Source organism: Lytechinus pictus, chromosome 10 (genome assembly GCF_037042905.1).
Source record: "Lytechinus pictus isolate F3 Inbred chromosome 10, Lp3.0, whole genome shotgun sequence".
Lineage (NCBI taxonomy): Eukaryota > Metazoa > Echinodermata > Echinoidea > Temnopleuroida > Toxopneustidae > Lytechinus > Lytechinus pictus.
In genome coordinates, this window is record NC_087254.1 from 14,035,247 (window position 1) to 14,047,971 (window position 12,725).

The following is a 12,725-nucleotide window of genomic DNA, read 5'->3' on the forward strand; positions in this document are numbered from 1 at the left end:
ATGATATGGCTTTTTTTCTCTTTTTCTTTTCTATATTTTGGATGGTGAAATATGGGGAATCTTTCTAAAATATATAATTTCTATATGAGAATTTTGCTTGCCCGATTCGGGCAATTAGTTTTTGTCTTTGCTTCAAAACACTTGCCCGACTCTAACTTTTACTTGCCCCGGGCAATCGGGCAAGCGCTTTTGTCGCACCCTGTCTGTGTATAATTCATTGAATTTTTGCCATATTGATTTTTTTCAGAGTGATCTTCGTATGACGCTGAATAGCAGGCAACCAGATTCAGCTGCGGTGAGTCTATGTTCTTATGTAATGCAGTACCTTTGCTGGTACAATTATTTCAGAGAACTCCTAATTTTAGGCCCTGTCAAAACTCATGATTTTGTTTCAATGTTTTTACAGTCCCAAAATACTTCCTTTTAGTTGTGAAATAGTACATGTATGTTCTTGTGTCGCCCATATCACATTTAGAGCTGTAACAAAATTGGGATAATGATTGTAGCCAATCACATGCGATTAAATGGGTCACATGTTGGCTCTTTATTTTTGCACTAAGATGCACCAAATTGCAACAAGTGCGCAGCAAATGCCATAATGTATATCTAAATGTTGTAAATGATTTTTTAATGCCTTGATCTTTAACTTCTGTTTGATGAGCTAAAGTTTGCATTAAACTTTAAGGTATCCTGCATTTTTAAATATTTTTTGTAATGCATTGTAATAAACTGTAGTATCTTGTATTTGTACCATTGTTTTATGAACAGAAAGTGAATAGCTTGAAGCAAAGGAATCTCAAACTGGAGATGAATCTGAAGGACAAAGAAGCAGAGCTTATGTAAGTAGGATTCTTTCAGATTTTGATTTACAATAACTCTCATGTTTCTAGCAATGCTAACAGAACTTTGCACATATATTCCATAATTTCAAGTGATGTGTTGGCATATGAATTCATGATTTTTGTCAGTCCCTAGGAGTTGGTGTTGGTGAGTGGTGAAATTACATGTACACTAAGATCATTCTTCAACCCCAGCTGTAATGCTTGGTGCTAAAGACTGCATTTTACACCATTGCTCAACACACACTTCCAGAAATATATGATAGTTTTGAAGGTCAATTTATCACCAACCTCCAAAGTAAAGGGTTGTGCCTGAGGAGCATTTCATGACAGGAGTCGTCGGACATTTTATCCGAAATTTTATCTGACAGTTACCATATTAACAGTGCTTCTCATCCAATCAAATTCAAGATCTGACAACTTGTCTAGATGAAAATGTTGGTGAAACACTCCCTGGTGTTGGTGTTGTAGCAACATTAACAAGAATTCAAAAACATATCAGAACGATGAAACAATCTACTCTGATATCAGTATTGATGAGCTTAACTCTCAGTCTTTATATGAAACTTTTAATTCTGATACCCATGATGTTCATGATTCTTTCCTTTGTGATATTGATCCTGATAGCAATTTTTTGAGAACTTCTGTAACATGTAGATACTGGCTTGCTCATGAATTCAATAAATCCTTAGCAAACTCTAATAATGTATACAGTATGATTCACTTCAATGGAAGAAGTTTACGAAAAAATATAGATTCCATAAACCTATTTTTACATCAATTAAAGATAAATTTTTCTGTGATTGGTATTACGGAAACTTGGATCCATGCTGGTACTCCTCTTTTATTTGACACTGATGAATATTCTTTTTATCATGTTGATAGAATGAAAAGTAGAGGTGGAGGAGTTGGTTTCTTTATAAAAAATTGTATCAATGTCTGTATTCGATCAGATATAAGTATGCCTGTAAATCTTTGTGAATCAATTTTTATTGAGATTAAGCATACAAAGAAAAAGAACATTATTATCGGCATTATTTATAGAGATCCAAAACAAGCCATATATAAGTTTAATGAATCTTTTAACATGTGTCTAGAGAAAATTCAAAAAGAAAATAAAGAAGTTTATATTATGGGAGATATGAATATTAATTTATTGCAACAATCGTTAAAATGTATAAATGATTTTGTCGATATTGTATATAGTAATTCATTTCAGCCAGTGATTGACAAACCGACTAGAATATCAAAATCTTCTGTCACGTTAATTGATAATATTTTTACGAATACCAGCTTTGATACATTTAAATCAGGTATACTTTACAGTGATGTAAGTGATCACTTACCGGTATTTCTTTTATCTGTCAATGACAAAAAATACAGCAATGTTAATCACTCCACTACTGAGAATACTGAGGCTTACTCTAGGAAAATAAATGATACTACCATAAATAAATTCAAGGATGATTTGTTGGTCACTGACTGGAGCGAACTCTTATCAAAGTCAACTACAGAAGATGCTTATAATATTTTTTGTCTTAAATTCAAACAACTATATGATAAGAATTTTATTTGTAGAAGAATTAAAAGAAAGAATACTCCTCGTAAACCATGGTTAACAAGATCATTATTGAAATGTATACATAAAAAAGATCGTTTGTATAAGAATTTTATTCACAATTCTTCCAATATTCACATAGAAGCGAGATATAAGAGGTATAGAAATATTCAAACTGCAATTTTAAGAAAAGCAAGGAAGGAGTACTATGCTCATTTACTTGAAATTAACAGGAAAAGTATGACAAGGGTATGGCAAATAATAAATGACCTACTACATAAACAAAACAAAAATAAAAACAAATATCCTTCATATTTTATTAAAAATGGAACCAAAATTGAAAATAATGAATATATTGCAGAAGAATTTAATTCATACTTCACTAATATCTCTATGAATCTTCAAAGAGAAATTAGGTCTGATTCAGGCTCAAAAGATTTTTCCTTTTATTTACCTGAAGAGTGTAGCCAGTCTATTTATTTTCATCCAACCAATGAAAATGAATTAATAGATATTGTAAAAAATATGAAAAACACAGCCAGTTCTGGTATTGATGAAATAAGTTGTAAGATCATTAAAAAGGTTATTCATTTTATTGCAATGCCATTGTCATATATATTCAATTTGTCACTCTGTTCAGGCGATGTTCCGGAGAATATGAAGATTAGTAAGATAATTCCTTTATATAAAAAAGGCGATCCTCATATGTTTTCAAATTATCGTCCTGTATCTATGTTACCGTGTCTTTCAAAAATATTGGAAAAAATTGTTTATGTAAGATTATTTAGTCATCTTGAAAAATATGCATTATTAATAGGAGTGGGCTATACATGGGTCAAAAATACTTTTTTTGTAATTTCAATATGACAACAGTTTTTTTTTTATTCCTTGTAATGTATCTCAACATGAAATGACAATATTTTTTGTCGTGGGCCCGAGAAAAAAGTGTGCCTGGCCAAAATCCAAAATGGCCGCCAAAACCCCCCAAAATCACAGTTTTGGCCACAACTTTTTTATTTGGTGGTCAATTTCTCTGGTTTTGGTGTCTATTAATATGTTTTTGGGGGCAGGCAATTTGTTTTTCCTATATTAAGTACTTTTAAACCATTATTTGTAGAGTTAAAAGGTAATTATACCTAAATTTTCCCATTTTTGTAGCCTTTTTTCAGCCAAAAAGTAGGTTTTATCATCCTGGGGTTCTGGGATATTAGATGGTACGAGGTCAACAATAGCAAGCAGCTTCATATAGCTATATTGCCTTTATTCCTCCACTTTGGGTTTTACGGATATTTGTGAAATATCTTATTAAATAAAAAAATGTCAATTATCCATTGGGGCTATACAGTATACATATGTACAATGTACTGTACATATACATACTGCACTGCATAAATGCATTGGCCACCATGACAGATAACAAGGCTTGTATAAACTATAGTGTCATAGAAATGAGCTCTCAGGTTTAGAATTAGATGCCTCAGAAATTGAAGATATGTTTTGTCTCAGAAATTGAGGACATGTTTTGTCTCAGAAATTGAGGACATGTTTTGTCAAATATGCTAATTCAGGGGGCGGAGAGAGGTAATTTACACTGTAGCTATTCTGGGCCCCGTTGCATAAAAATTTACCAATATGTTAACTTAATGGTAACTTGCATGCAATCCTTTATTCTGATTGGCTGTTGATCAGCGTTACCATGATACTAGTAGTTACCTGACCCCATAAACATAGGCCAGTTAGACACCAGAACCAGATTTAAAAAAGCCTCCAAATGAAGAAGATACATACATGTATGTATGGCTAAAAATGTGATGTACGTATATATACATGTATGTGATATTTACAGTTTGTAAGTGTAATTTACGTTGCTGGTTTCACCATGTACATGTACATCAGCTGACAAGGAATCAAATTCACAATCTAATTCTAAACCTTTGAAGCTCATTTCTATGACACTATAGTTTATATACAGGCCTTGTCATATGCCATGGTGGTCAATACATGGATATATGCAGTGTAGTATGTACAGTGCATTGTACACCATATAGCCCCTATGGATAAATGACATTTTCTTTTATTTGATAAGATATATTTCACAAATATCCATAAAACCCAAAGTGGAGGAATAAAAGCAATATAGCTACCTGCAGCTGCTTGCAAATTGTTGACCTCGTACCATCTAATATCCCAGAACCCCAGGATGATAAAACCCACTTTTTGGCTGAAAAAAGGCTACAAAAATGGGAAAATTTAGGTATAGTTACCTTTTAACTCTACAAATAATGGTTCAAAAGTACTAATTATAGGAAAAACAAATTGCCTGCCCCCAAAACATATGAATAGACACCAAAACCAGAGAAAATGACCACCAAAAAAAAAGTTGTGGCCAAAACTGTGATTTTGGGGGGTTTTGGCGGCCATTTTGGATTTTGGCCCGGCACACTTTTTTCTCGGACCCGAGACAAAAAATATTGTCATTTCATGTTGAGATAAGGTAAAAGGAACACAAAAAAACTGTTCCCATAGTAAAACAAAAAATCACCCATTTATAGCCCACTCCTATTATTAAATAATTGTCAATATGGCTTTAGACCCCATCATTCATGTGACCTTGCAGTTGTTGATTTACAGGATCGACTAGTGACAAAGATGAATAATGGTCTTCATTCCTTAGGAATTTTTCTTGATCTTACTAAAGCATTTGATCTTATAAACCATGATATATTGTTGTACAAACTGAAGAATTTTGGTATCCGAGGTATTCCATTACAATGGTTTCATAATTACTTAACAAATAGAACTCAGTCCACTTTATTCAAAAATTGCTCCTCTTCTTTTACAAATATTACTTCAGGTATTCCTTTAAGGTTCAATTCTCGGTCCTTTGATTTTTCTACTATATATTAATGATTTAAGTATATTATCAGACTTTTTTGAGTTTATCTTATTTGCTGATGACACCACAATTATTGCATCAGATCATAATCTTTTTAATTTAATAAACAAAACAAATAGTGAACTGATTAAAATTACTAACTGGTTTAATGCAAACAAACTTATTGTCAACTATGAAAAAACAAACTTTTTATATTTCTCAAACAAAAATACTGTTCATAATCAATTGAATGTTTCCTTAATTATGAATAATGTCAATCTTACAATGACCAGAAATGTTAAATTTCTTGGAGTCACCCTTGATGATAAGATTAATTTCGGTGAGCATAGATTGGAAATATGTAGGAAAGTATCAAAAAGTATAGGCATTTTATTTAAACTCCAATCTATTCTTCCCGAAAAACATCTGATAATGCTATACAATTCTTTAATCCTTCCTTATTTACAATACTGTAATATTGCATGGGGAGGGACAGGTTCAACAAAACTTGAACCCTTGCACAAACTTCAGAAAAAGGCTTTACGAATTTGTACATCTTCTCATTTCCTTGCCCATTCTCAACCAATATTCTTTAGACTTAAAACGTTGAATATTTTTGATATTCATACTTACCAAACTGCTATTCTAATGTTCAAACTAAAAAAAAACAATATTACCTAGCAATATCTCTTCATTTTTTCAACAAAATAAGCATATTCATTCTTACAATACCCGACAAAGTTCAAAATTACACTATTCAAAAGTAGAAAATGATCGCTCACTTAGATTAATCCGTCATCAAGGTCCTCGGATATGGAATACTCTGAATGTGAATGTTACATCATGCAGCTATTTAAACTCTTTTAAACAAAAATGTAAATCAAGCTTGCTATCCACTTATAGTCACTAAATATACATATTTTTTTCTCTCTCTCTAATAATTGGATAATATGTATGTACATTGTGCTTCACCGGTATTTGATGCGTCTCACTCTTTGTGGCTGGTTCACTTGAAACTTTTTTTTTTTTCTCTCTTCATTTACAAATTTTAGAGTGACTTGTTCCAGGCACAATTGACTAGGCACAAATACCTCCCCCCCCCCCCCCATGCCTGTGTGATTGACTGTGTGGTGTGGATGTGTTTGTTTTGTTTTTGCTTTGTTACTCTGTTTAAACGCTTTTTTTTATCATCTTCTTTGTGTACACAATCTACTGAATTTTTGTTCCTGGGGGGAACATTTAACCCACAAGCTTCGCTTTTTAGTTCCCCCCTTTTTCCTCATCTATTATATTATTGTACATGAATTATGAAATGCATTTTTTTTTTATGCTCTCTTTATGTATGTAAATATTCAATGACTAGAAATGCATTTATAATGTTATGTGTTGTAAATATGATTTTTTTTTTTTTTTACTGATATGGAAATAAAGACATTGAATTGAAAATTGAATTGAATTAACACGAGTTGCCAACACTGTACTTTAAACAACCTCATTGAGGCAAGGTGTTTAATGACCTTCAATGGTGCTTTTTCAGTAAATTTCCCTAATTGTAAAATTTCTTATCAAATTAGGTAGTGAACTACCTTTCAGTTTCAGTAAATACTGTGAATTATCTACTTGGTAATACTGATCTTCTGAGTCCTGTTTCATTAAGACTTGTTATGATAACAAATCTATATTTCCCATGAAAGTTTCCAATCAGCTAATCAAATCAATCAAATTGAAAGATTTTTGGTTCTTGCAGATTTGTTATGATTACAAGTTTTATGAATGGGCACTTGATGAACCACAATTGCCTTGTCTCAAGATGATCTCGTTTGTTTGTCTTTTTTTATAGGAAGCTGAAGAATGATATGAAAGGAACAAGAATGGAAGAGATGAAGGTTGCTATGGAATCATTCTATCAAGAGGTAATAATTATTAATTGATATTCTTCAAATTGTCCTGATTTTTGTTGTCTTGGAAAGTGTCAGAATAGCCCAGTTCCCTCTTAATGAAATACTGCATAAGTTTGTTAAAAATTTCAAACCTAAGGTGGAGAGTTAGACTGAATATCAATCTGTTTAAAAATCATTTTATGCCTCTGTCCACCATACTGTAGGTGGTTTCCGAAGGCATCAAGGGTATATGTGCTCAGGTCATTTGTTCCTCCAGCCTGTTCTCGTTCCCACAATAACTAAAGCGCCATTTGACCGCTCACCTTCATACTCGACCAAAGCGTGGGTATAGGAGAGATGATGATTTGGGGTCTTGAGGTCAAAGGTTACAGACGTCATGATGTATCCCCAAATAATATTGTTCTCTTGATAACCAACGAACCTTTGGAGGAATCGTCTTTAATCTTATTTTAAATTGTTTCATTCAAACAAATTACAAAATTTAAAGCAATTAGGAATAATTAGAAAAGTAAAATGAGAATTCGACAAGAATCATGTACATGTATAAACACGTAAGAAAGTAATTAAGAAAATATATAAGAGAACGAACATGATTTAGTAATGTGCTCAGAACACAACTCACAGAGAGGCTCCACTTTTTAAGGACCCCAAATCAGGTACAAGTTCTACACTCTCTTTCTCACCCACAACTTACTGTATATGTACACAATCAATTCATACTTTTGAAACAACCAATATGCTAAAGATCACACTCTTTTAACTCCTTGCTGCATGTAGCATGCATGCTATTGTATAGAATCTGTACCGACCCCAAAGAACCAAAACACAGAGAGTGACTGTTCAGGACTATCCTGATGGTAAAGAGGAAAAGATTGTGCATGGAGCTGGAAATTTACATGTAATTTATACTAAAAAAATCAGGGTTCTTCACAACAGACAAGTAATTAAAGTTGATTTACTCTTTCACATACAAAATCGTCTACAATTTCGATTAATGTACAATACATATATGAATAATCAACAAAATAGTTAGTCTTCCTCTAAACAAACAGCCATAATTGTTTTAACAAGTAAGAGTTCCAGGTTTGTGTCGGTAATTTTATCAGTTACCATATAAGTGAATATTACAGGATGATTTCAATGCAATGCTTTAATTCAATTAAAAAATTGTCTGTATTGATGATCAAACACGTTTATAATATTGCACATGAAAAGACAGCCGCAGCTGGAAAATTCATGTTTACAAGTTTGTATAAGCAAAATAAAATGACATGGTAAAAAAACATTGTATAAAGCATTATAAAAGCTATAAATTTTAAAAAGCTAAATGCAAATTTAGGTGAAAAGTAAAATTTAAAAAAGCAAAAAGTGTCATTTTCAAATTTCATAGGTAAGTAGTATTTCATTTTGTGCACTGTTTATCTATCATTTCATCACTTCACACACACACACACACACACACTATGTCTATCCATTTACATTTGTAAAAATTTACATTTTCATGGTTGAGCAAGCTCACATAAAAACTTGAAAACAAAGCGAGAAACGATAAATGTTTTTCATATGGCATGAATGCTTTTTTTTTTCTCTCTAACATTTGCCAGTATCAGTTGACCTTGATACCTCTTGAAGCCAGCATGACTGTCACTGATGGCTTGGCAGCTTCTCTTTGATATGCTTCTAGCAGTCTGGTCACACGCTGCTGTGGGATAGTACCCCCTTTCCACTTGGACGATCAACGAGAGAACGGCTGGTGCTTTAGTTGACCTGGGCGTAAACAGATTGCTTGAGTTGACCCCAAAGATGCTCAATTAGGTTTAAATCTGTTAGCGGGCAAAACAATTCTTTCGATTCCTTGCTCTTGAAGGAAGAATTTACTACCCTCACTCTGTGTGGACGCGCATTATTATCCATGAAGATGAACCCATCTCCTATCTCCTTGGGCACCATCAGCAAATGGAAGAACGTGGAGACGCAGAATCTCATCAAGATAACAGTTGCTGTTCGTTTCTCCATCAATCTGGACAATTGCTGTCTTGTTAGCTTCACTTGAGCTTGCCTAAACTGTGATACTCCCTTCTCCAGAGGTTGTGGCTGGTTGTTTTGTGAGCCCTTTTTGCTGCTCCCCTCTTCGCCTCCATATACACCTCTGTCCGTCAATGTGTCGGAAGGCACACATGTGTTTTGTCTGAAAACGGGACTTGTTGCTACTGCTCTCTGTTCTATCGGACATGCTCTATTACCTAAACAAGACACTGTCGTTGAAATAGATCCTCGAGACGATTGCTGTCTTGTTAGCTTGACTTATGCTTGCCCAAACTGTGATACTCCCTCCTCCAGAGGTGGTGGCTGGTTGTTTTGTGATCCCTTTTTGCTGCTCCCCCCTCTTTGCCCCCATATACAACTCTGTCCGTCAATGTGTCGGAAGGCACACATGTGTTTTGTCTGAAAACGGGACTTGTTGCTACTGCTCTCTGTTCTATCGGACATGCTCTAATGCCCAAGCAAGATGCTTTCTTGATCCTCAGGACAATTGTGCATTCAAGATGATGGGCACGAAGTCCTGTGTTGTGTAGATGGTTGCTAACAGTCTGTGCTGAAATCCATTGGTTTGGGAAACAATGACCCACTGTGATTTCAATGGTTGGAAATTGTAAATATTTCATAGTCATTAGTCTTTAAAGAATGGCATTGCTTTTGGAGACGGCGCTACATGTATGTGAAGGTCATCTTATTGATATTTGATTTAAAGTCAAAGGGCCTGTTGAAATAAAAATTTAACTTATCCTTTTGTGTTTTCCTCATGCGCATCCTATTGCCAATCCAATGATCTTCCCTAGCAGTGGTTTCCCTAAGGTCAGCCACTTCTTGGCAGGTCACGTACCTCGCCAATGGAATTTCTTATTATTAAAGGTTACAAATTGCTTTTAGAGTGTCGTCTAGTCTCCTAGCCACCCTTTTGACAGGAATTTGTGATTGAAGAAGACCTAAAGGGATTGCCCTCTTTTGGTTAGATACATGTAGTCGAGGTATCTCTGTTTATTTATATCTAATTATTTTTTTTAGGGGGGGGGGGTTTCAGCAAAATGGCTCCGTCAGTACCGTAATTGAGATATATTGTTCTACATTGGGGCTCTGCATAACACAAAACACATAGAAATACAAACATCTGCATAGCATAGGAATACATAGAAGTACAAACATGTATGCACATGTGAGTGAAGCGGTCAAAGGTCACAGAAGTCATTATTTAAGATTTTAGAATGTGCGTTATATATCCTTAGTCTAGCAATCAATGACTGGGGCATAAAGTTTGCCTTCATGCAGTCGAAAGTCGATTTTTATTGAGTGAGGTTGCGTTTTTATGTAATTTGTATCCATGTTTTGTTTCTACCAATTAATATAATTTGGTGCTGATATACTATTAGTCTTAAATAATTCAGATGCATTTGATCTGGATATTTATTTTCAGTGTGACTTTGCTTTTTTATTTTCAGGTTCAAAGGCTTCGCTACCAGCAATCACATCAAACTGGAAAGTGAGTTTAAACATCGTTGCTTCCATAACCCTAATAGTCCCGGGTATTTTGGTTCTTGATCCCCCTCCCCCCCCCAGATTATTAGTGTTAATCCTCACTAGGCTAGGAAGGGGGGATGTAGAATCAATGTGGCCCCATACCATTGATGCTTTGTGCAATAATTCAAAGTTGCAAAAACATGTACTTGCAACTTTCCAGACAAAACATAGGACACTCATCTATGTGGCTGCAAGGTTACACAAAATTTTATAAAGAGCAACTTAGACCCTGATGGAAAAAAACAAATTCAATAAGGCCACACAGAGTGTTTGCACCAAAATTATCATATTTAAAGCATTTCTTCTTGATTTAGAGCAGAATTGGGATTTCATGGAAAAGTTGTGCAGAAATTTAGCGTAAAAAATGAAATCACATCTCTCCAAGAGTAACCACAGGCCCCTTTACTCAAAGCTTATGAATCATTGTAGAAGAATATCCTTAACCACAATCTACAATCAGTCGTGAAAATCGAGCTTACAATCAATCGCTAACCTTTGTGTTCCGGGACCCTGATTATGTCCATTGAATTTATTGCTTTTTCTCATTGTAGAGCAACAAGACCTGGTACGGCTGAGAAGGAGTCTACCTCAACTGCCAAGGTGAAGGCCCTGAATGGCACTATCCTGAGACTTACAGAGAGTAATCAAAGACTGCAGAGTGAGAACAAGCTCCTCAAACAGGACTTGGAGAGGACATTGTATGAGAGCTCAGCTTACAATGGACCTGCACGCTCTGAAAAATCTCATAGAGGTAGGTACATATACATTATCGTGGCAGGTGACTTTTAAGGTACGAGGAGGCATCATTTCATCAATTTTGGACAGGGAATAGTCGTTGGATAGGACGTTAAAAGGAGGCCCTGTGCAGAGGAGGGTAACCACCTTTGCAATTTAAGAACCCACTGCACTATTTGTATAAAAGTAGGGGGTAACCCCGTGTAAGTGTAGTCCACCTGCACCCCCAATCAGTTTTATCGGGAGGAGAGACCTGCGGGTCATAGTGATTCAGTTTGCTTTTCGCCTCCAGGCACAGTTGACGTGAAACAAATGATGATGATAGTGAGAGGGGGTAACAGCCCAGTCGGCAGAGCAGGGAATTAAGATATGGGTGACTCGGGTTTTATTCCCACTTGATGCGCACTGCCCTCTGGACAGGCATTTAAACTCATTACCAGATCCCTCAGAGAGGACCTCCTCTTCCAGGCCACCCAAGAGAGACATGAAAACTATATATGAGCAGTTGGTCTTTATGGCCAGCTTTATCTGTACATGTTTCAATACAGAATACTACTCAAGGGAAACCAGCTTGAATTTTGTGAAATAAAAGTTTGTTCAGAATATTTTATTTGATGTGTGCAATGTTGGCAGAATGTTATATGTTTTGGGGGCTCTCTGTTACTCTTTGTCTCCTTTTTATTCTCTTGTGCATTTGTAGACTATGAGGACATGAACAGAAGAGAACTGTTGACCACTCTTGTCAACCTTCAACAGGTTAGTCATGTGATGTCAGCCTAGTCACGTATCCGGATTATACACTAACATATTGTGGTTTTTGAAGTATAAGTATCATCAATAAATTAAAATAAGATAAAACATTGTGCTATCATATGTAGAAAAATGTGCCACTCCTATGTAGATCGAACACAAACTCTTGACTACCTACATGTAAGTGATACTTGAAAGTTGCACACTCTAGTCTGATTATACAGGTATATCTCTATGTGATGATCTTTTTAGATTTTAGGATCATACTTCCAAACGTCATCCAAAAGGCTTCATAAATTTGAAAGATATTTGATTCTTGAGGTAGCTAAAGAATGATCAAAGTGTCAAACTTCAAACCTGAATCATGTTTATTTGAGTGAGGATAATCTTTTTAGATTCAGGGATCACAAATTCGAAGGTCAAATGTCACAAAGAGCATTATTTCAGTAGGATGCGTGTGTCATACATTTCTGATCTAGTGATCGTGTCAA

At 34.9% G+C, this 12,725-nt stretch overlaps 1 protein-coding gene across 4 annotated transcripts in view; it reads left to right on the top strand.

Annotated features, from left to right (window-relative positions):
• The window catches only part of LOC129270219 (IQ domain-containing protein E-like), a 38,214-nt gene that overhangs the window by 10,513 nt on the left and 14,976 nt on the right, over positions 1 to 12,725 (top strand). For all 4 annotated transcript variants that reach the window (XR_010294812.1, XM_064105377.1, XM_064105376.1 and 1 more), the window contains exons 7-12: positions 248 to 295; positions 769 to 839; positions 7,113 to 7,185; positions 10,671 to 10,711; positions 11,301 to 11,500; positions 12,185 to 12,240. Coding sequence is in view for 3 of the 4 variants with exons in the window: in XM_064105377.1 (XP_063961447.1) it covers positions 248 to 295; positions 769 to 839; positions 7,113 to 7,185; positions 10,671 to 10,711; positions 11,301 to 11,500; positions 12,185 to 12,240 (489 nt within the window). In the remaining variant the exon portion in view is untranslated. The remainder of the gene's footprint in view (positions 1 to 247; positions 296 to 768; positions 840 to 7,112; positions 7,186 to 10,670; positions 10,712 to 11,300; positions 11,501 to 12,184; positions 12,241 to 12,725) is intronic.